Source organism: Amblyomma mixtum, chromosome 2 (genome assembly GCF_055824585.1).
Source record: "Amblyomma mixtum isolate Tamu chromosome 2, ASM5582458v1, whole genome shotgun sequence".
Classification (NCBI taxonomy): Eukaryota; Metazoa; Arthropoda; class Arachnida; order Ixodida; family Ixodidae; genus Amblyomma; species Amblyomma mixtum.
In genome coordinates, this window is record NC_143013.1 from 91485214 (window position 1) to 91507609 (window position 22396).

Here is a 22396-nt window from a genome sequence, read left to right on the forward strand (position 1 = left end):
TTCCCGCGGAAAAAATACATGTTCAGATTCCTCTTCAGTGCACCTTTAAGCCTACGACGGATGCGCAATAATTCGGACAGGCTCTTAAAGAGAGGCTGTTCCGAGGTATGACCACCTTGGCAAGTGATCTGCCAAATACTCCTCGTGAAAGCTGAATTGCACGGTGCAGTGTCGCTCATGCAATTCTGTAAAGTGGGCCCACTCACCAATCTGGTTGAAGAGCAGGCTGCTCACACCGGCCAGCAGTGCCAGGGTGGTGAGATCGCCCAGGGAGGCTGCGATGGGCGTGGCCACGTTGTCCGGGTTCAGGTGCCACTTGCGGGCCAGAATCACCACGCCCACCATCAGGGACCCTGTGGATGCACAGCAGTGGTGGCAGGAACATCAGACGAGTGCACCGTATGCTTTCGCAGGTCACAGCAGCACACTCTACAACCCTTGGACATGAAGACATGCCCAGAGTGGACACGTGTTCTTCATCAAATTCAAGATTCTGCCACTGTCAAAATGTGACCACTGCAGCTCAGATTCCAATGGTCACTCCAACAGTCCTTTGGCGCTGCCACGGTGGCTCAGTGGTTATGGTGCTCGGCTGCTGACCCAAAAGACGCGGGATCGATCCCGGCCGCGGCGGTTGAATTTCGATGAAGCCGAAATTCTAGAGGCCCATGTACTGTGCCATGTCAGTGCACATTAAAGAACCCCAGGTGGTTGAAATTTCCGGAGCCCTCCACTACAGCATCTCTCATAGCCTGAGTCGCTTTGGGACCTTAAACCCCAATAAACTAAACTAAATCCAACAGTCCTTTCGAGCCTGGCAGCACAGCACTCCAGAACTGATTAGCAGCAGGCACAAAATGCACTGAAACCAAGAACCTCTGAGATGCCTGTGAAAGGATACGTTTATGCTTCATTGTGTCTATAACTTTAAAAATACTTGCCGGTCATTCAAGAGCTGCTCAGGAAATACGTAAATTTCCGTAGTTTAGAATTTGCATTGTCTGCTTAACGGCCCCTGCAAGGTACCATATTTACCCCAGTTATAATCCCACCCCCTACTATTGTCGTTAAGAATTCACTTTTTTTTTTTAAACCCCAAGTAAAAAATGCGCACCTGACCTTCAGGGCCGGTGTTCAGCACATTCGCTTTCTCTCACTGCAATTGGCCAGTGCCGTCGACTACTACAAAACCGTCGGATAGCGCCGTGATACAGCCAACTCCTTTGGAACCAAACAATACTAAACACCAGCGACACAGGTGACACGGTGATGCACCTATATTAGCACACCCCAAAAAGCTAACTGACCACTGTCCTAGTTAATCGTGCAATGCAGAGAGGGGAATAACTCACCTAGCAGCAGGCTGGCCACACTGGCGGTCACCAGGCTGCTGGCGCACAGCATGACGGCCTGGGCCGAGTCAAAGTGGCTCTCAGTCAGGTAACCCATCAGGACGGCAAACAGGGACGCCAGGAAGGCCACCACCGTCGCCTGGCACTGCATCGAGGAGGGAGGGAACACAAACTCGCCGTGAGGCAGCCGTACACGGGATCACGTCCACACATCCCAAGAAACACCACACTCACACATCCCTGCTCAACTACACCAGCTACTGCACCACAGCGCACAGAACCTGATGAACTGCACTTCTGGACTGTTCTGGTTTTTAACTTGCTCCTCATCTTTCCTGCAACAGTGGCTGGCTGTCTCTTTCTTTTTATTATTTTTTATTTCATTTTATTTATTGATATCCTCAGGGTGGGAACATTACAGAGGGGAGTGGGTTATTACAACGATATATACGAACACAGCAAAAATTTCACAATATAAGCAACAAATAACGTGAATGTCTGGAATATAACTGGAACAGTGTTAAGTGTGCGGGCATACAACAGGATGAATGATTACAACCTAAGAGACAGTTTCTAATTGTAGTATCACATGTCAGTACAAAAAAAAACAGCAAAAATACAAATGAAAGAAACTAGGAAGGTGATCTGTTATACAGTACAAAACTTGTTAGTAGCTACATATTGCGTATGGCTGACTGAAATAATGAAGGTTGGGTGATCCTTGCAACAGAGGAGGGAAGGCAATTCCAGTCTACTGATGTGCAGGGAAGGAATGAATCGGAAAATGTTTTAGTATTGCATATAAATGTGCCAACTTTGTGAATGTGGTCTAAACGTGATGATACATATGAAGGTGGAATCAACAATTGATCATGCAGAATATTATGGTGAAAGATCTTATGAAACATAGATAGCCGTGCAAGATTACGCCGGGATGCCAGTGATAAGAGGTTTAGGTTAGATTTCATGGTAGATATGCTGGATGTGCGATCATAGTTAGAAAAGATGAAGCAAGCTGCATTGTTTTGGATCACTTCGATCTGGCTAATCAAGATTTTAATACCTGGGTCCCAAATTGACGATCCATATTAGAGTTGTCAATGAACCAGTGTTTTATAGAATAGAAGCTTAGTGTCAGTAGGTGCTGCATGAAAGTTACGTTTTAAGTACCCTAGCATGCGATTACCTTCGTTCTTTGCGCTGTTCTTTTCTTTCCATGTGAGTGCACGTCTAAATATTTCATAGATTTACAATTTACAGATTATAGCTATGATTACCTCACAGTCCATACTGATACAGATTGCAAATGCGGGCTTCAGAGCATCTTATCGTTGGCACAAGTGTGCTGTAAATTACTGCAATCAGCATATCACGGCCAGATGCAAGCCACTGCACAGGATCATTCGGCCAAAGCACAGACAACCGTATAAACTTGTGAAAGGGCCGGACTTCTTAAAAAAAATTCAGGTGTGAATTTTGAAGGTGCCGCCTATATGTGAATTAAAAAAAACAACAACATATAACTGCATTTTTTTCTCAATTACCTAGCCCGAAACAGGGGGTGCGACCCTTACAAGAGATTATACGGTAGTTTCACAAGTTCATTTTGCACTGCCTTAATCTGCGACAAAGACCAAAAAATGTGGACTTCCTCTGAAAAAAAAAAAAAACAAGAAAAAACGAAAGCAACACACAAACAATCACAGGCTCGCTTACTGTGAACATTCACTCAACAGATATGAAAGTAATGTGACAGTCACAGTGCACAGGCACCTAAAACGAATTAAGCAGACATAAGACTCAGTTAGAGTGATCCCACAAGTGCCACATACCCATGCACAAACCTGCAGGATTTTCCCACATAACTGAACTATGAAATTCCAGTGGCCCTCTTTATTTCTACAAAGATCATGATGAGGACATGGGTAACAAAAAATGCGCAAAAGGAACCACACAAAATCAGGCTCATGAGCTCTGCATCATTGCATCATTTACTCGCCAGAATGTTAGTGCAGAAACAAAGAAGATGGGAACCAGCGCTACTGTTAACTGGACTATTAGCAGACTGTCCTGCAAAACTATGCGCCAACTAGCCTCCAAGAATGTTCTGACAAGTGCAGAGAACAGTTTGTGGGGCAGGAAAGGAAAAAAAAATGGCTGTGGCTCAACTTGCTTAAGCCGGGAAATCGCGAAAGCAATACCCATGGCTACGCCCTCGCTCACATGATAGTCGTGCTGTTGTGGTGCTTGTGTGAAACTTGTTGTATACCTTGGTGCTGCTGTGGTGATCACTTGGCTATTCTATGTACAACTAGTAGTGAAACTATAACCGCTGCGCTGTGAGGATATACTTGGTCACTGTCGACAACACTGAGCGAATCAGTCCCATCATCCACTGAAGAGCTCGCATGTTCTCGCTGAGCCGCATACTGGGCACGTCGCTTGGCGTGTCTTGTTTCACGCTCTTCCTCTGTCTCTGTAGCTTGCCGCTCTCTTTTACGCGCATTACGACGAGCCTCCCTAGTGGTAGGTGGCATCGCCGCGAAGCAATGTTAAGGCGCTGGTGGTTGGCACAGCTACTGCTTTCTTGCGATGTGAGTCGAGCCTAAATCTCTTCAGCGTAACGCCACAATCGCGCTCCTAGCGGAGAGCGCAGGTGTTAGGGCGCCCGTGGTCGTGGCCGCCGCGATCTGCTCTGGCGGCGGCGTGCGCGTTGCTCAAAAGCGCGCTTCGATCGCGGAGGCCACGCCATGGTGGCACCGCTGCGGCTTGCGACGGCGCGAGTCGGTCGCCCTTCTCTTCGGCGTGACGTCACAAAGCACCCGTCGCGCTCCTAGCAAAGAGTGCAGGCGTTAGGCGGCGGTGGCGGCACCGCCGCGTCACGGCAAAGGCTGAAAGTGCAAGTAGTAAAGCTTTCGCTTTAAAAGACGAGCGCACCTGAATGAGGGCCATGTTGCCCGCAGCCATGGTGGCGCACTCGGCAGCCGTGTCCATGTTGCCCAGGTTGGCCTGGGTCGAGAGGCGGGCAGCCAGCGTCATCTCCAGGTTGCCCTTGAGGCCCAGGAGGGCCGGCACCAGAATGAACAGCTCGGTGACTTGCGCAAAGGCTGGCCACTGCTGCACCGCATCCAGCACCAGGCCAGCACCCACCGTGCCAAAGCCAGCCGTCAGGAACGGAACAAACACCTGGACAACATCATCATCATCAGCCTGACTGCGCCCACTGCAGGGCAAAGGCCTCTCCCATATCTCTCCAACTGACCCTGTCCTTTGCCAGTTGCGGCCACTGTATCCCCGCAAACTTCTTAACCTCATCCGCCCACCTAACTTTCAGCCGCCCCCTGCTACTTATGCCTTCTCTTGGAATCCACTCCGTTACCCTTAAGTTAAGGACAACGCAGCGAGCTATGGAAAGAAAAATGATAGGTTTAACGTTAAGAGATCGGAAGAGGGCGGAGTGGGTGAGGGAACAAACGCGGGTAAATGACATCCTAGTCGAAATCAAGAGGAAGAAATGGGCTTGGGCGGGGCATGTAATGTGAAGGCAAGATAACCACTGGTCCTTAAGCTGAACCCTCTTTGTTAGCCTCCACGTTTGAAAGGAGGGGAAGAGAGCCACGGTTCACAGCCTGCCTCGAGGCAACTCTTAGCAGTCAAGACGCACTGAATTCAGAGACAAAGGAAGGACACTGAAGGAACACAGGAAAATGAAGCTTTCGAAAGGGTAGAAACTTGGGCGGGTCGGCAACTGTGATTCATTGTATGTGAGGTAGCGCAAAACGGGACAAGCGACAGAGAAAGACGAACACAACACAGGCGCTAACTTCTGACTGACAGAAACCTATACTCAGTTTCATACATAGCAGGCAACGCTGCGGAGGTTGCTGAAGTAGTGCGTCCGCAAAACTATATAGCTCCACCACGTATCATTCGCTCTTCTCAAAACTCCGGTCACTGTTTGGACGAACACAAAGACCGGTATAAAACGGTCTGGTAGCAATGAAAATCACTGTTGAAGCTGCGAGGTGCTCAGTGTTCGGGCTTTCTGGCCATAATTTTCACGAAGTGTGAACTACTTTTTGGGTGCGGATTGAGTAGGGGCGATTCGACCTACCAACCGCGTATCATACCGCCACGTGTAATCTTTGCATCTCGAAATCTCAACAAGTCACAGGACGAAAATGTGGCAAGAAGCAAAACGAAGTACAGAAGGTGCCAGTCACAGCACTCAAGATTTGTCGCAACAAAATATGCTTGTGTTAGCTTTGGTTGTATGGCGAACTACTTTTTGTGCGCGGACACAGGCGTGCTAGCTTTGGTACCGTTGTCTGCTATGTATAAAACGGAAGTATAGGTGACCAAGATGAACGTGAACCATGAGGCAAACAGGCGCATGCGGCCGGAAAAAATAATGAAAATCAGGTGAACGAGGAACAACGGAAAAACGACTCAGCGATTATTTAAGAAGGCCAGCCCTCTTCTGGACACAGAGATAGACGGCTTGCTGACACATTTACCATCCAAAGCAGCGATACGCGCTGCTTCAATAATTTCGAGAGTTACCGTATTTACTCGCATAATAGGCGCACCTTAAGTTTGGTCGCGAAAAATCTTTTTTTTTTTTCCGCGCATAATAGGCGCACCCCGAACTTGGCACTGTGACCAATAAAGTATTTACACGATTGCAAGCCGACGCCTTGCCGCCCCCCAGTCTTTATTTTAACAAAGTTTTTGCTGAACTGACTACTACTCCTCACTAGTGCTGCTGCCGTCGCATCTGCTGCGGACCCACAGCACGTACAGCGACATCGCGTGGAACAGCCGCACACAGTTTTCGGGGATGCTCACTTTAAACGTCTGTTTGGAAAGCTTCATCTCCAGCCGGAAACGTTCCCGACTTAGGCCCGCGAAAACCTCGGCACTTAGAGTCGCGTATGAAAATTTAGGCACGCCACAGCCGCAATTGCCGCACGCTTGCCGTGTTCGAGAGCAAACTCCCAGCCATGTAGCTATTAAGGTGTTTGCCCGTCGAGCTAAAACAGCAACGCTCGGCGGCAAAGCCACAAACCACGATGAACTAACGCGCTACCGCAGATCCCGGCACTTGACAACATCTTCCTCCGCGCTTGACAGCAACAAAAAAAAAGTGGAGCTGGTGATGCTGATGGCGATATAGATAGCAAAAGCTCGCAGCGGAGGAAAACGTTGATGATGATGATAAGCTTGGCCGTCTGGAAGCTCCTGTGCACGTGTGTGGCCTCCGTGATCAAGCGCCCGTTGCGCGCAGCCGGAGCCGATCGCGGAGGCCTCGGCGCGTGCATTTCAAAGGCTATTCCCGCGTGGGTCATGGAAAGTTTCAGTGCGGCCCCTACACAGATTTTTAAATATTTTCTTCGGGAAAACGGGGTGCGGCCCGTACACGAGTGCGTTTATGCGGTATGTTCAATCTTGCGAGTCGAAAAATTCCCGGAAATTTTACCCCGCATAATAGGCACACCCCGCACTTTGAGCCGGATTTTCTGGAAAAAAAGTGCGCCTATTATGCGAGTAAATACGGTATAACTGATCCCAGTGTCTGGCCATGATCGAGCACTTGTCCAAAAATGGCACACAACCACACTCCTTACAGTGCAAAGCCAGATTGCTGCCAGCGAAAGTTTTCAAGTTGTTTTTGTGTTCACGATGCCTATCATTCAAGCAACGACCAGACTGACCTACATACTGCTTGCCACAGAAGAGTGGGAAAGGCCTAGAAAAGAATTTTAAAAAATGAAATACAGGTTCTGCCATCACTGGCCACTGTCGCTATCAAACTGCGGCGACGTCACGATAACTTTTTCGCGCAGATCCCAGAGGCTAGACTACAGATCCAATCAGTTTAAACAGCACTCATGGAGCTCTTTCCATTACTGACGTCACGAGCCTGAATCGAATGGTGGGAAGAAAACTGCCAGTTTTAAATGCATTTTTGTCAGCAATAAATGTGCTTTCGCAGCGAAACAAACCCACGAAGACTCATAGGAACCACTTTTACCAATAACAAGGATTGGAAAGGGTTGTCCTTGGTGTTCCTTTAACTGGCGTGACTGGTACCTTGAAGTGCAGAAATAGGTACATGTGGCTAAACAAACTGCACTAGAAAAAGCGGATACACAGTAAAACCTCACTGATACATTTCCAGTTCGTATACTTAACAGTGAGCTGAAGATTAACTCGCTCGCCGCGAGGTCGGAATGATCAGTTGCAGCGGGCAAAACGTGACTTGAGATACTCGAAACCTCGGGAGGACTGCTTCCATCATGCTGGACTGTGTCACGAGGGCGCGGAAGTTGCGAGTGCAGTTCGCGCAGTGCAAGAAGACAGTGGTGTTGTTATGCTGTGCCAATAAAAGTTGCCTTCAAAAATTGTTTGACAGTTAACAACCATGTAGCTGTGATAGCAAACCCGCTGAACTCGGAAACTGTTTCTGGTGTGGTGGTGTCTGATGCCACCCATGAGGAGCCTGCTTCGGATCGCTCCGGAAGCTGATCGCCCTCACCTGATGATTTGCGATGCCGTTTCTGCTACCGATGTGCTGTGACGATACTGTTTGGGAACACACGAAAGAGTACAGGAGTTCGTTGAAATTATGTTACGTGTCGAAAATGTGATTCTCATTGATGGAGCTCAATGCAGTGTTCAGGAAAAAAAATCCCTACCTACTGCAAATAGGTGTACATTTCTCGCCAATAAATTACTCTTGGAGTAGAGTTCATCATGAGTGGAATGATTTTTCTTCCGTCAAAGCGTTTTTGCTCCACTGTTAGCGACCTCGTACACAACGAATTTGGTACTGTTTGTTATAAGCGGGTTCGGATATGCTGAATTATTCCACAGAGCGAACAAACCGTGTTGCATCACACTGTTCGTAATAAACAGGTTTGACAGTACTGTACACTGCCCTCTACACACCTGAATTGCTACGACGCGCAGTCGTTCTTTGGTGATGGCAGTCTCTTCCTCGGCAGCAGCGTCGGCGGCTACGTCGGCCGCAATGTCCAGGCAGATGGCCGCACTGGGAGACAACGGTTGGTCGCCACCACCAAGCGCCACCTGGTGAAGAAAAGTGACACCAGTAAGGCCTGTACTGACACACCACCACCACTGAACAGGGGAGGGGGGTGGGGGGGGGGAAGTGACAGCAACAATAGGCGTCCCAGAGATTGTAAATTCACTTTCACAAACACAATGCTGCGGAAGCAAACAAAGGTGAAGCTAACGTACTCAAAATACCAATCCCAACGTGAAAACTACTGCAGTGGTTCTGAACACTGGAGCCACAAAAGGCATTTCCACAAGATCACCAACAATTTGCGCAGGCATGCGCGAACAGCGTAGCCCAAAAGATGTGGTTTCAGAATTCAGTAAAACAAATGAAGAAATAAAATAAAGCAAAATAGAAGAAAATGCTCTTAACCTTGCATTCAGCAATGTACACGCAACAGATAGCAAAAGTGCACAAACGTCATAATCTCAAGCATACACCCTGTGATTCTTCATGTGCCACTGTTTTTTCGGACATGGTTCATTTTCCGGCCTAGTGCGGCACCAGCTCCCGCATATTCCCCAAAGTCAGTCAAAGACACATCGCAACTGATCACTCAAATTCTCTGACCTCCACCATGTCACATATGGCCACATGACTGCACTACACATGCGTGATTGCCCTTCGTACCGCGGCTGGACGTCTTCTACTACACAGAAGTAGAGAGATGCCACGTGAAGGCACCATGTACGAGGATCATTAACCCTCAACTCAATCCCTTAACTCCGGGGTTCTCAAACTGGGTTCCGCAGAGTCTCCAGGGTTCCTTGAAGTTATTTTTCAGTTCCTTGAGCACCCAGATCTATGCATTTCTTGAGCCTCACACTTCATCTACACAGTTTACTTTGGGACTAATCATACTGTTCATTTGTGCACAATAGACAGCTCCAAAGCATAGCAGATTGCTATTCGCTATCTTCATGCTCTTTATTTGCATGCACGTTAGGCAAAAGGGAACTGAACTCAAGACATGCAGGGTTCCTCAGCACATTTTTAAAGCCAGTGGGGAATGACTGAGAAACTCTGCCGTAAGCCCATACGGCCTCGCGCCACCCCAAGAAATAAAGTTAATTCCCCAGAGGGGGCGGACCCAGTAGCCACAATCTCTGGGACAGATCCTCGAGTTAACTAACCTCTCAACGTTGCACATTGCACTGCTCCACACAGAGGTGGTGCGGACACCAGCATGGGCCCGCAAGACGCGTGAGGAAATGCGAGCATGCTCTCTTCCCCTGCCAGATGTCTGCTGTCTCAGTAATGTGACGATACATTTCATATGCCTCAAATGTCACCTATAATTAATAAAAAACCTGGTGCCACATGCTCACATCAGGTTTAACAAAACTTACAAGACATGAAAGGCAAGCAGTGCACTTAGATGCCTCCCTTACGAATTTTACTCGCTCACAGGCAACACTCAATTGCCAAAGGTGCGACCTCCAAGAGACTGATCCCTGCCGAGACCCACAACTTCTCTGAAGGATGCTCGATCGACGGGCCCACACATTACAGTTTGAGAAACACGCCACATCACAATGATTGCGACAAAACAGGGCTACCGTCTCAAGATAAAGGGCTGCCCATGTAGGAGGACTGTCATGAGAAGGCAGAGGAGGGCGGAGTCAGTGTACAGCAGTGAATGAATACCTTGGTCGGCGGGCAGGACACCTCCTCCTCATCCAGCAGCTCGGGGCGGGGCTTGCCCTCGAGGGTGGTGAGGCGGGGCAGCTGCCCATTGAGCAGGGTGGCACTCTCCGAGTAGAGGCTGCCGTCCGGGGTGTTGGCCCCCGGCACCACGGCAAACAGGGCCTCCGATGGGGTTCGGCTGAAGCCCTCATTGGCCACTCCGCCGCCCAGGGACAATCCATCAGGCGTCACCCTGCGCCCACCAGATGTAGTATAGCAGCGCTGCCGGATCCCAGCGAAGTCCCGCGCAACAACATTCCACAGCAGTCGCAGCAGCCGCTTTACCTTTCCAAGGGGTGCTCCCTAGTCGGGCTGACCTCACGGGTCGTGGTGCTCCGCTGGCCGGCTGCCATCGTGGGCAGTTCCGCTGTCTGGCAGCCTCTGCAGCTGGCTACCCACACAGGTCGGAGGGAAGTAGCTTTCACACAGCCCTGTGGCCGGAGAGAAAAGGGGGCATCACAAGAGAGCATCGGCCGCTGCACTGCCTGGACTACGTTAGTTGTTTAGTATGGTTGGTATTGGGGCTTAACGTCCCAAAGCAACTCAGGCTATGAGCGACACCGTAGTGAAGGGCTCCAGAAATTTTGACCACCTGGGGTTCTCTAATGTGCACCGACATTGCATAGCACACGGGCCTCTAGAATTTCACTTCCATCGAAATTCGACCATCATGGCCAGGATCGAACCAGCGTCTTTCGAGTCAGCAGCCGAGCGCCGTAACCTCTGAGCCACCGCGGCAGGTTGGACTACATTAGGCACAGCGAGTCAGAACTTCACATGAAATGAAGCCTGCCATGTAAATTAAGAGCAATTGAAACACAGACTCAAGCAGGTTACTGCAACTTGAAAAGACGCGCACAATAAGGAAAGCAAAAGCACACTTTCAACATGACCGGATGTGAGGGTTCAAGAAACCTCATTTGTGCCCAACACAGGAAGAGTAAAAACCCTGGGCAACTATTTTGGAGCTTGCATTAACTGCTGAAGTGGTCAAATTTATTTATTTTATTTATTTATTTAACAATACTGCCAACCCTCGTGCGAGGGTCCTGAACACTGAACATGTCACGGCAGTCGCATAAACTGAGCATGCTGGCTCAATTAACAACCGATGGCATTACATAGGCCAACATAACCCTGCCATGCTAAGCGGATAGCGCCTATCTCAATGAATACCTCAAACAACTCCCACTCAGGAGGAACACAGATAGCCACACTGGAGGCACTTTTCTCGTGAAGTAAGAATGAGAACTCCAGTTGTTGGAAACAAGGATTACATAAGAATTGGCCTTTAGTGCCCATTTTAGCAATGACTCATGATTTGGCTTAGTGGTCAAGGCATAAAGTCACATGGCCAAATCACTCTTAATGAAAAGAGTGTTCCGACCCACAAGTGGTTACATGCAAGTGAGTCCACCTGAGCTAATTCCTCGCAGTTCAAAGTAGATAATCATTTGTTCTTATTATGATCGTTACAACTTGTTATTTCTCTAGTAATGTTGAAAAAATTTTCTTTTTACTTTTACTTCGATGAAGGTAGTTCATGGTTGGCTCTGCACATTTCTCCCTCTCTCTTTCTGCTCAAGCAGCAAGCCAATACACTAGGAGCAGTTTCTTCACTGCTCATAGAGAACATCAAGAACTGGTGTCGACAAATAGACGCCTGAATGGGCATGATATTTCACAAAGTTGGCCGACAGGCACTTTGGCCAAGATGAGAAGCTATGCTATCCAAAGAATGGCAGGAATTTCACACAGCTACAGGAAAGATGAAACCATCTAAGAGGCATGCTCCCCACTTCATATACGAGGCGTGGTATTCGGCTCGGATGGCGACAGCAACATCTAGCAATTTGTATGTTCATCTTCGCCCTCAAAACGTTTTAAAGGACGCCTCTGACACTTTCTACTGAAGCAATGTTCAGATAAGTCCACCACAACTTGTTGTCCTGTCAATATCGCATGTTTGACCACGTCAAAAAAAAAAAATCTACTCTGTTGTCACCTTCAGTACAACACATCGTGGACGCACCCGCAATAATATGCCCACGAATGCCAGTAGCTGCACAAAATTAGCTGCACAAAGTTAGAGGCACAAAGTTAGAGGCACAAAGTTAGAGGCACAAAGTTAGAGGCACAAAGTTAGAGGCACAAAGTTAGAGGCACAAAGTTAGAGGCACAAAGTTAGAGGCACAAAGTTAGAGGCACAAAGTTAGCTGCACAAAGTTAGATGTACAAAGTTAAGCTTTTCGACGTTGACTGGGTCCGTGCACAAATCATACGTAACAGCATGTTGCGGTTGAATATTTGTAACCAGGTCTTACACGTCTGAATGAGTCTAGCCTTGCATTAGGTAAGCGTTGGAAAATCTCTACATATGGAGACTCTACACTGGAAAAATCTAATCATTCCCCAACTCCCTCGTAACATGCATCCCATATTCAACACTGAAAGGAGGGAGAAGAGAGCAGAAGCACTAATCCGACGCTTCGATCCGATGGACAGCAAGTCCGTTTGCGTACATATCAACAAATGGGCCCCTGAACAAGGTGCAAACCAAGGCGCAAGTGCATATGGCAAACTAGTAGAGAAAAGTGTGATCGACATACCTTTGGTGAGTAAACTGACGTACATTCTATGGAGCTCGGGAACCGTCTGGAATTCAAGGAAATTGCACATGAATCACTGCACAACCAACAGCCCGACGTTCACTGTACAGCATTTAAAAAGAAGCCAGAAAAAAAAAGGTCGCACTGCATCTCTCAAATGCAAGTGTTACCTCCAGAACAAGGACTGTGCTCGCCCGTAAAACGCCACCTGTTTTCCTGAACAACAGCTACAGCAGTTGTGTAGGCGGCTTTCAGTAGAAATGATGACGCCACTCCTAGCTGGTTGCTGGCAGGAAGTACGTGGCTCAAAAAGTTTTCCACCCATTCAACAGCTACTAGTTTACTGCTGTGCATCAAAACAATGCAAACAAAGCCTGCGGCCAATAAATTGGCAAACAGACAAAGTTAGTTCAGGCTGATGTCACTATGCATTAGGTACTAACAAGCCATGAAAGCAAAAAAAATAAAAATGCTCTATGAGCAATGGTTACACAACTGCTAAGGCAGCTTAATAGCAACGGTTTTATAAGTGATTATACAACATTGACATTTAAGAAAATGAACTATTCTAGCAAAAAAAAAGGGGGTTTAACCTTTCCATGGTACCTTTAACCATCAATTTCTCCCTCATTACCATGCATGAAGACAATTAGTGTCGACGGGCATACAGGGGGCATCCCATCATTAGAGAGCACAGCACAGGAGAACATACAAGCTGTACTAACTGTGACAAAGCCCTGCTTCTTGAGCCGTTAATGCATTGGTCATAATACACAGGTCATGATTACTGCTAGAGTGAACAGAGAGGAACAGCGCTGAACAAAGAAAAAAAATCTAGGGACAGTTCATTAGACACGTTTATTTAACGAGTGTTGTATTTGCAAGTACTGCACACACCTAATACTGGCTACCTGATGCAGCACCTAACTGCAGTCAAAACTCGGCTGAGCAACATCTCCCAAGTCTCCGGCAACTTGCGCTACTCAACTTCCTCTTACTTTCAGTACCGGGACGATCACAAGGAAAGACCCAGCTGCCATGACTAGTACGAATGCAACCCAAACCACATGACGGCTCCCCAACCAAAGCTTGATACTGAATTCAGCCCAGCTTTGACGTACATATTCAGAGAATGAGAAAAATTTATCTGCTACAGAAAACATGCCCGGGAGTCTGCTGTTTGCCTGAAATCTGCACACACTGTCCACTCTAGTCACCTCTTGAACACCACCACAACAGCTTCATTCTGAACTTTGCTTTTCAAACAGTTTGAGCTGTACTTGTTGCACCACGGTATGCGATGCCTGCATTATGAAACTAGGGTATTCAAAGAAAATTTTGACCCCTTAAATACTCCTAACACTGCACTCAAATGTATGTCACAATACAGGACATTCGGAACACTTTCGTTGTGACACACAGCTTAATTCAGATAATTTACCCTCTATTAAAAATTCTGCCTCAGTCGAACAATTCATGTGACATCACGGGCGCCGTTTTGTCAGCGACCGTGTAGCTTCAGCGGTACAAGCTGGATCAGGAGGCACTAATCCCTTTAGACACACCTATGGACTTTCGCAAGGCTCCACAGACACAAAATGGTAGTTGCTGTGACGTCAGAGAACACTCCTATATGAAGTTAATTAATTGTATATGTACTGTATAAACACTTCATACTAAATTGATTTTTGAGGAATGGAAATGCAGTATCTGTCGCACATATCTCGGTGGACACCTGGACTGCACTGTAAGGGAAGGGAGGAAGATGGGAGTGAAAGAGAGAAAGAGGTGCGTAGTAGTGGAGGTCTTTGGAATAATTTCCACCACCTGGGGATCTGTAACGTGCACTGACATTGCACAGCACAGGGATCAGTGTACGTTAAAGATCCCCAGGTGGTCGAAAATTATTCCGGAGACCTCCGCTACGGCACCTCTTTCTCTCTGCCATTTCCATAAACATCCAAACCTTTTTGTGCATTTTATTCTGTCCCCGTGCTGCACTCATACTGCACTTATAATTTACCTGTTTTCCAGCTCTACTTTTGAATAAGTTTATAGAAGTGTACCCCGCCATGCTGCGAACACAAAAAAGGCTGGAGGCATCCATCCAGCTGTTTTCACCGCCTTTGCCCCATCTTCTTTTTAGAAGAGGAAAAACATTACCTGTAACACACGTCACTAAAAGTGATCTCACCTTACCACTTTATCTTTATCTCACAAAGTGATGTCGTAAGAGGGTTAAGCTCTCTATGTGCATTAACGAGTCAGCACCACAAAAATGCAAATAAAAAGTCTGTTTCATAATCCTATTAAAGTTCTCATCTGAGTTGTTTTTATCTTATTTTGCATATGTATACTAAGCAATGCTTTTCTTATAGTTGCCACCCTTAGGACTGAAATAGGCATTTCTGCCCAATTTCATTTTGTGCTAGTCGCAAAGTCCGCAAGAATTGACAGTGCTGCCTACAGCTCCATAGGTGGAAGTAAAGTGGCGGAAATCAGCACAAGAGAAAAAAAAAATGTGACAGCTTTAACTCAAAGGTCCACACCCAATGGACACAAACTCGCTTGGACGTCCTGTGGACATCTGTGGGACATCCAAGGCAGTTTCAATGCCCATTTGGTACAAACGAAAAGTTTGCCTACGACATTGAACAAAGGAACTCCAAACTGCAGTTTTTTTACTCCTTGCATTTTTCTCCTGCCTATCAGCAAGCATCACAAGGTTGTCTTGGCTCGAACAATACCCTTCTCCCTTCCTGCCCTCTTCCAATGCCAGCATTGTCAATCATTAATATAGTACCTGTACATTGATGAACAAAGATCGCTATGCAGGTGCGTCTTGAAAGAGAACGCGCAAGGCGGATAAAACCAGACAAGCAGGCAGTGGCTGACAAGCGGCACAATATCGGGTCACAAAGTAACAATGTACAACTACAGGCGAGCAGCCTTTCATCAACGCGCACAAGTATCACCTGTCAACAGAGACATAGGGCTCAGATGGCCTGCAGAGCCTAGACACAACCGCCACCAGAACAATGCTTTGCACACGCATCCTGTCATGGAGCTGCTAATTCCTGCCGCCCAAGAATAAACCTGTCTTCCGTTCTATCGTTATTATTCAACCAACTCCTGACAAACGAGAGAACAGCACTTGCCCTGGGCTATGACATGCGTACCCCTACGTTGCAGCAGAAACAACTCATTGCCAAAATAGCAACGTTTAACTCTCCGACAGACAACACGACGGTGACAAAAGGTCTTTGACGAATCACCACACAGCCACAGAGTGCTAGCGCAAGCATGCGTTCTGCTGTAAGTTGTCACTAGGTAAGTGTGCGACTATGCCACTTTTCTCATCCAGGCCTCAAAACAATGAGCTCTTGCGTCACTACCGCAAAAGACAGCCGACCAAGCGAGCTCGCAAGAAATACGAGCTTTAAATGACGTCAGGTTGCTTCCCTGTAAAGATAAGAGCGAACTTCATCTTCCAGTGTGGGCCATGTGGCAATAAAAAGCTGAGGGCTGCATGCCAGTTCACAGAGAGAGCAAAGAACGCTGGAGCTGTTATCTTTACAGCAAGACAAACAGCAACCATTTCCGGTGACTTCCAAATGCTTACACACTGTAGGACGGCAGGCTGTTTTCTTGCAGTCAAGTGAGAGGTCAATGATTGCGTTTGCAGCCTATACTGCAATATGCCAAGGTGCAGTGAGGGCACTGGCATTGGATACAAGGTCACAATGATAATGCCATTTAGTTTTTCCGTTCACTGTGTTTTATTTGAGTTCATTGTACACACTACACTGCTCTTCAAGCATTTCCGAAAGACAGAGCTGCTTCAGAGTGTTCCACTAACTTCCACAGAGTAACTGCTGCTCTATGTTGAAACAGTATGCACATGACATCAGCAGATTTGGCACCCGAATCGCCCACTATACCAGCTTCAAATAAAGTTTTTGTTTTTAACTCTTGGACATTAACAGAGCAAGTTCTAGCAACAAGACCTGCTTAAACCTGATAACAAGACCTGGTTTGCACTGGAACATGCCTCACTTTATTGTGTGCAGTGAAAACAAACATTTCATGGCTGCACAGGTTCTTGTGACTCTCTCAGAGATATGCACCCAACTAACTGGCAGAAAGTATGAATGAAGCAATCATTCAGAAGCCACTAATTACACCCCTTCTTGAACTACAATTGACAGCTTTCTGCAGGAACAAATTTCCAAGCAGGAATGGTGTCTTGACTAGTGACAGTCAGTGGAAGCAAGTGTAACCCACCCCAAGTGCCACATGTGCTCCAAATTAAGAAGAGCAGCTGGCAATACATCAGGAAGTTTCCACATGCGCCGTTTCACAAAAGTGGCGGCAGATGGTGTCGACAGCAGAGGTAGAAGAATGTGAAACCGGAGTGGGAGAGGTGAGTAAGCAAGCAGAGGCAAGACAGGAACGCAGTCATGCTCCTTTCAAAGTATTTTCTTTTCATTAAGGAATATCACAAATTAATGCTAATCCACGTCCGCTGAGAACTGTGCTTTTCAGAGCATGTGCAAGGAGTGTGCATATCAACTTATTTCCTCTTGCCTGGAACTGCTCGGACAGTGTTCAAAAATCTTGATAACTGCAGCAAGGAAGAATCCCGGCTAAAAAAACAGAGCACCAGAAAGCAGCGCTACAGCACGCCCCCCCCCCCCCCCCCCAAAAAAAAAAAAAACGACAGTAAAGCAACGAGGATGCATACAAGAGAAAGAAAAAGCCAGTGCTTTGGCCTCAGATTCGGAAACAGCTGCGGCCGCTGCCGCGATGATAGCGGCGGATTATTTTTCGCCGTCTGGGGATCGTTAACGTCTACCGACGCGGCCGCGGAGCACACTTTCGCGTTTCGTCCGTCTCAAAAACGGGGTCGCGAAATCGGCAGTAAAAAGGCCCACGCAAGCGAGTTGTGCGCGCTGGCGCCGACCGCGCAGTAACCACGCTAAAGCATCGTCGCCGCCGTCGCTCTCGAGCCAGACTGTGTCGCAACCCGCCGCCTCCTCTGGGGGACAAATAACCGCGCGGCGGGAGCCGATGATAAGAAGCGTGCCAAGAACGCGCGCATCTCGCGCGCGCCTCGGCTCACTGCATCTTCCACCGAGGAGAGATCGTTTTATTTCAGGCGATGCGTAGTAAGGCACAAACGCGGGCGATCAGAGTGCGTAAATTGACGCGGGCGGACCATCAAGTTTCTTCCTTGACACCAAGTCGTCGCAAACGCGCACACCGCGGTCAAGGCAAAACGCTCGGCGCCCGTCGACGCTGCCTGGTCAGTACGCGCCATCCCTAGCGTAACCACTGATGATCCGCTTTACCCCGTTTATCATTCGCCTCACGACTAGACGATGACATACGTCGAATACAAACGCGTAGAAAGCCAGTTTTCCCCTCTCAGTTTCCTCCTCTCTTCTCACGAGTTGACGTAATGTCGGCCACTCACTGGCGCTCGCGGATGAATGAATGAATGAAACCTAGCTCGACGCTCTCGCTGTGACTAGGCGCAAAGGGCCATCAAAAAACACTTAACACGCGTCACACTTTTGAGCGCGCGCAGAATACTTAAGAAGCGATTGAGGAACGTTAAAAACTAGGCCCGTTAGCACGGCTGGTGCGTGAAAAACGAAGGCGCATTCCTTCAACGACAAATTGAAAGCGCCGCGAAGATGACGCACATCTCTGGGAAGACCTAAATGGGCAACGCAGCGTATCTCTGACGCTGCAGACGCACATACCGGCTTCACCTCTGTGCATTATTCCATGCTGACGTCCATCCAGCGTTATTCTTTGTTCGTTTCAGCGAACAGCAGCTGTCGTCGTCGCAAGGTCTCACGTGCGAAATGTATAGCGCGTCGAAAAGCCGGATCGACGCACAGTCCTGTACTGTATTTCCGTACCCGCCGAAGGGTCGATTTTCAAAGGGAGCGCCAAAAAGCAGACAACCATAAGCAAAAGCTGAGCACGCCGGTTAACTCGATCCTTGGCAAAACTGTTGCACAAAGAGCGGTCGGGTCGCTTCAACGAGATCTAGCATGTCCGGGCAGGCCGCATACTGTGACGCGTTGCTGGGGGCGGCCTGCTTTTCTTCGGATGAGCGCAGATGTACGACGAGACAAGACGGAAGCACAGGCAAACAAGGCGGCGGTTAACACGTCAATCATCACGAAATCGGCGGCGACAGAAAACCATAAACAGCCGACGCGCACCGAAATGCGAGACGAAAAGGTCACCACGCGACAGTGGTACCGTTAGGCGCTTGACACCGCTTTCCTCGGGTACAAAGCTTGACCAGAAGGTCGCTCTTTCACATATTTGCCGGTCTAGGCCATCGCTCCTGTCGAATCAAAGAGTGGTATCAAATTTGGGACAATTTTCAAAAGTCCCATTCAATGGGGTTCGCGTCGGCGACCATAGTCCACTTAGCGCACGGAAAGACTAGCCGGCGCACTGTTCTACTTTTAATTTTCTCGCCTCGAGGAAAGGGTGAGCGCTCGCGGAAATTGCACACGACATCTCCCAAAGTTCTTACATTGTTGACAAAAATTACCTGGAATACCCAGGACGTAGCTTTTCAGGAGAAAATGGCAAAAAACTGTCGCAATCCGGACTCACCGAGGCCTATCCGAATGGACCGGTTGCTTCAGTCACCTGGCCATTGACGGCGCTGACACTCGTAGCCATCGCAACGCGACAAACTCTACGTCACCGACGGCCTGCGACGCCATAGGTCCTTACGATGCGTCGTTGAAAGGTGCTGCTGCGATTGGTGAAATCGATTAAGTACGTCACGGGAAAAAAATGATGTCACGTTCGAGGAAGCCCACGTATGGATAGTGCGTCAAACACATGGTCAAACACGACAAGAGAAACCGGAGGGAAACCATAGAGAAATGAGAGCTTTAGAGGTTCACGTAGCGTCCCCTACCATTTGATATCTCTCTCACTGATCTCCACTAGGGGAGATCAGTGATCTCTCTCTCTCTCTCCCCCCCCCCCCCCCCCCAAAAAAAAAAAAAGAAACCCTTTCAGATTTTTTTTTTGCAACTTCTCGCTGCATAAGTGGCTATTCAGAGGCGTCATCAGGGGTTAAAATATTTGTACAAGTGTCTTAAATCTGTCGCCTTCCAAAATGGTGGTGTCCTAAAAGATAAAATAAATATTGAGAAAATTTATTAAGGTCTACTTATACGATTGCTGCGACACCTATTGCCCTGCACAGCTGTTGTTTTTGAACTCTTTAGGTGTTTCTTACTTGAATATCGTTTGAGTAAAAGGTGGCGCTAGTGACGCTACAATCATAAAGCCCCTACAATCAACAATTTCCCATCTTGCCGGCCAACAAAGAACGATGTTTTTGCTGCTGGGCTTCGCTGTTCCGTTGTGCAGCACTGCAGTTGTGTTTCTGTTGTCGGTACTCATTTTTATTCTCTTTAATCTGCCCGGTTGAGAAACTGTACATCAGTCTGACTAGGCATGGGGCCAAAATATGAAGAGTTTACAGATTGTCGTGACGCTCGTGGTCAATAATGTAAACCGCGTCCGCGGTACAAACTTTTGAGATTGCTGACAAACTAAAATCGCCTTGCAGCAATATCAATGAAACAGAAGCAGAGACAAAAATGCATATAAATAACATTCAAATAGATAAATTAAAAATAAATTAAGTAAACAGAGTTTTTCTTCTAAAGACAAAGGCGATAAATGGTGAGAGCGCTTCCAGATGGCGGTGCTATCCGCAAGCCAGCAAACACCAAAAGTGGTTCTGGAAACTTCGGAAACTCTTCAAACATACGACTTTTTGAAGCGGAGTTTCCCAGCTAGAGAATTTATTTACTACGGCGGCATCATCTATCCAAGATTTCTTTAGGCGCGCGCTTGGACCGGGCTGTTCGAACTCTACGAACGTTGCATGTTTCCAAATAATTTACATAGTTCCGCACTTTCACTTCTTCCACGTGGTATGAGCAAAATGAAAGCTTCGAATACTTTATGCATGCTACTTGTCAATGTTTCTTGCAAGATACATTGAAAACTGAAACAGGTGAAAATTTGTGAACGGGAATCTACTGGTTTGTACTGGTTTCGTTTTCTGCTGGCTCTGGTTCGAGCAAGGTGCTGCATGCTTCATGGCGACATTGGCGACGTTTTAATGATGGCTCTGTGTAGCAGGAAGCAATAGAGGACAAAACTTGCGACCCCCTCCTTCATGCCATTTGGGTGGACCTCTGCCCCCCTTGCTACCCCTCTGTGCACTAGTGGTAGCGAACATTTTCTGCTACTTTTTGGTTTGGTTTAGTTTGGTTTGGTTTATGGAGTTTAACGTCCCAAAGCGACTAAGGCTATGAGAGACGCCGTAGTGGAGGGCTCCGGAAATTTCGACCACCTGGGGTTCTTTAACGTGCACTGACATCGCACAGTACACGGACCTCTAGAATTGCGTGTGCTTAACGTTTAGGAAGTTACTTTAACATCTGTTTGTAACATTCCAGAAAGGTTAGAGAATGAGAGGACATTACAATGTATGCATGGTTTATCCGAAAAGAATTGAATCTAATGTTTTGGTGCTATATATATAGAAGCTAACGGTGAGGCTGGTTCCATCACTTACTGGTTCGATCAGCTGATGGTACCAGTTGCTGTTCAGAATATGCTAATAAACCAGTACTACTGGAGCTATCCCAGCAAGAATTCAGCAAATTTCACTTGGGAATTATTCGGACCCTTGGATGATTATGGTAACCCAGTCAAAAAAACTATTGAAACCAATTGGACATTCCAGTTGGAACTATAATTGGACATTCCCATTGCTCCCAATTGGTTCCAGTTGTGTTTTTAGCCCCCGACCAGTTGGATCCAACTGGACTAGCCAATTGGACCCATTAGGCCAGGCAGTTATTTGACCCAGAAAATATTCACAAAATATGTTACGTTCATTGAGAAAGGTAGCTAAATGCTTGAATAATAAGCTCTAGGATCTTGGATGAATATTTCTACAACTTAACACATTGTAAGGTGCAAAAGGAAAACTGATTTATGAGGACTGCGGGGAGACACTCTTCCTAGTGCCAATCAACATTTTTCTACGGAATTGAAATTAACATGCTTTTATGGAAATCAAAGCCAAAAGACACACATGCATCACACACAAGCAACACTGCACATTCAGGCACTGTAGCATACATTACCTCAATATGTACATCCAGAGAACACACTTCTGCTCCAACTTATATACCCAACTTATTAGGCTCTCTTGCTGGGGCCGGTGGCGCTTGCCCACTGAGCGCAGATATTTAATTTAAATTCAGCTCCAGTGGTGGTGTAGGTGGTGAGTACAATTTATTAGGCTAAGCTGCTTATTGGAAGTACCATATTAGTTCTACCTTTTTCGTCAAACATGCAAGCATTCATTGGATAAATTGGGTGCAGTTCGGCGGACCAATTGGGCTCACCAATTGGAAACCCAAATGGTCCAATTGGATAGTCCATTTGGACCATCCAATTGAAACACCATTCCAATTGGAAACCCAAATGGTCCAATAGGATAGTCCATTTGGACCATCCAATTGGAACACCATTCCAATTGGAAACCCAAATGGTTCCAATGGTTTTTTTTTTGACTGAACACATAACTA

At 47.3% G+C, this 22396-nt stretch overlaps 1 protein-coding gene across 2 annotated transcripts in view; it reads right to left on the bottom strand.

The window, feature by feature from the left end:
- The window catches only part of LOC149360168 (solute carrier family 41 member 1-like), a 43373-nt gene extending 23884 nt beyond the window's left edge, over window positions 1–19489 (bottom strand). The window contains exons 1-8 of one of the 2 annotated variants that reach the window (XM_089572194.1): window positions 19377–19489; window positions 12732–12777; window positions 10408–10553; window positions 10084–10315; window positions 8304–8444; window positions 4290–4538; window positions 1353–1497; window positions 207–353 (exon numbers count right to left, since the gene is read on the bottom strand). In XM_089572194.1, the coding sequence (XP_089428320.1) occupies window positions 207–353; window positions 1353–1497; window positions 4290–4538; window positions 8304–8444; window positions 10084–10315; window positions 10408–10475 (982 nt within the window). In that variant the 5' untranslated portion in view covers window positions 10476–10553; window positions 12732–12777; window positions 19377–19489. Of the gene's footprint in view, window positions 1–206; window positions 354–1352; window positions 1498–4289; window positions 4539–8303; window positions 8445–10083; window positions 10316–10407; window positions 10554–12731; window positions 12778–19311 lie in introns of both variants that reach the window. The other variant, XM_089572195.1, reaches the window with a different exon arrangement.
- Between the last annotated feature and the right edge of the window lie 2907 nt (window positions 19490–22396).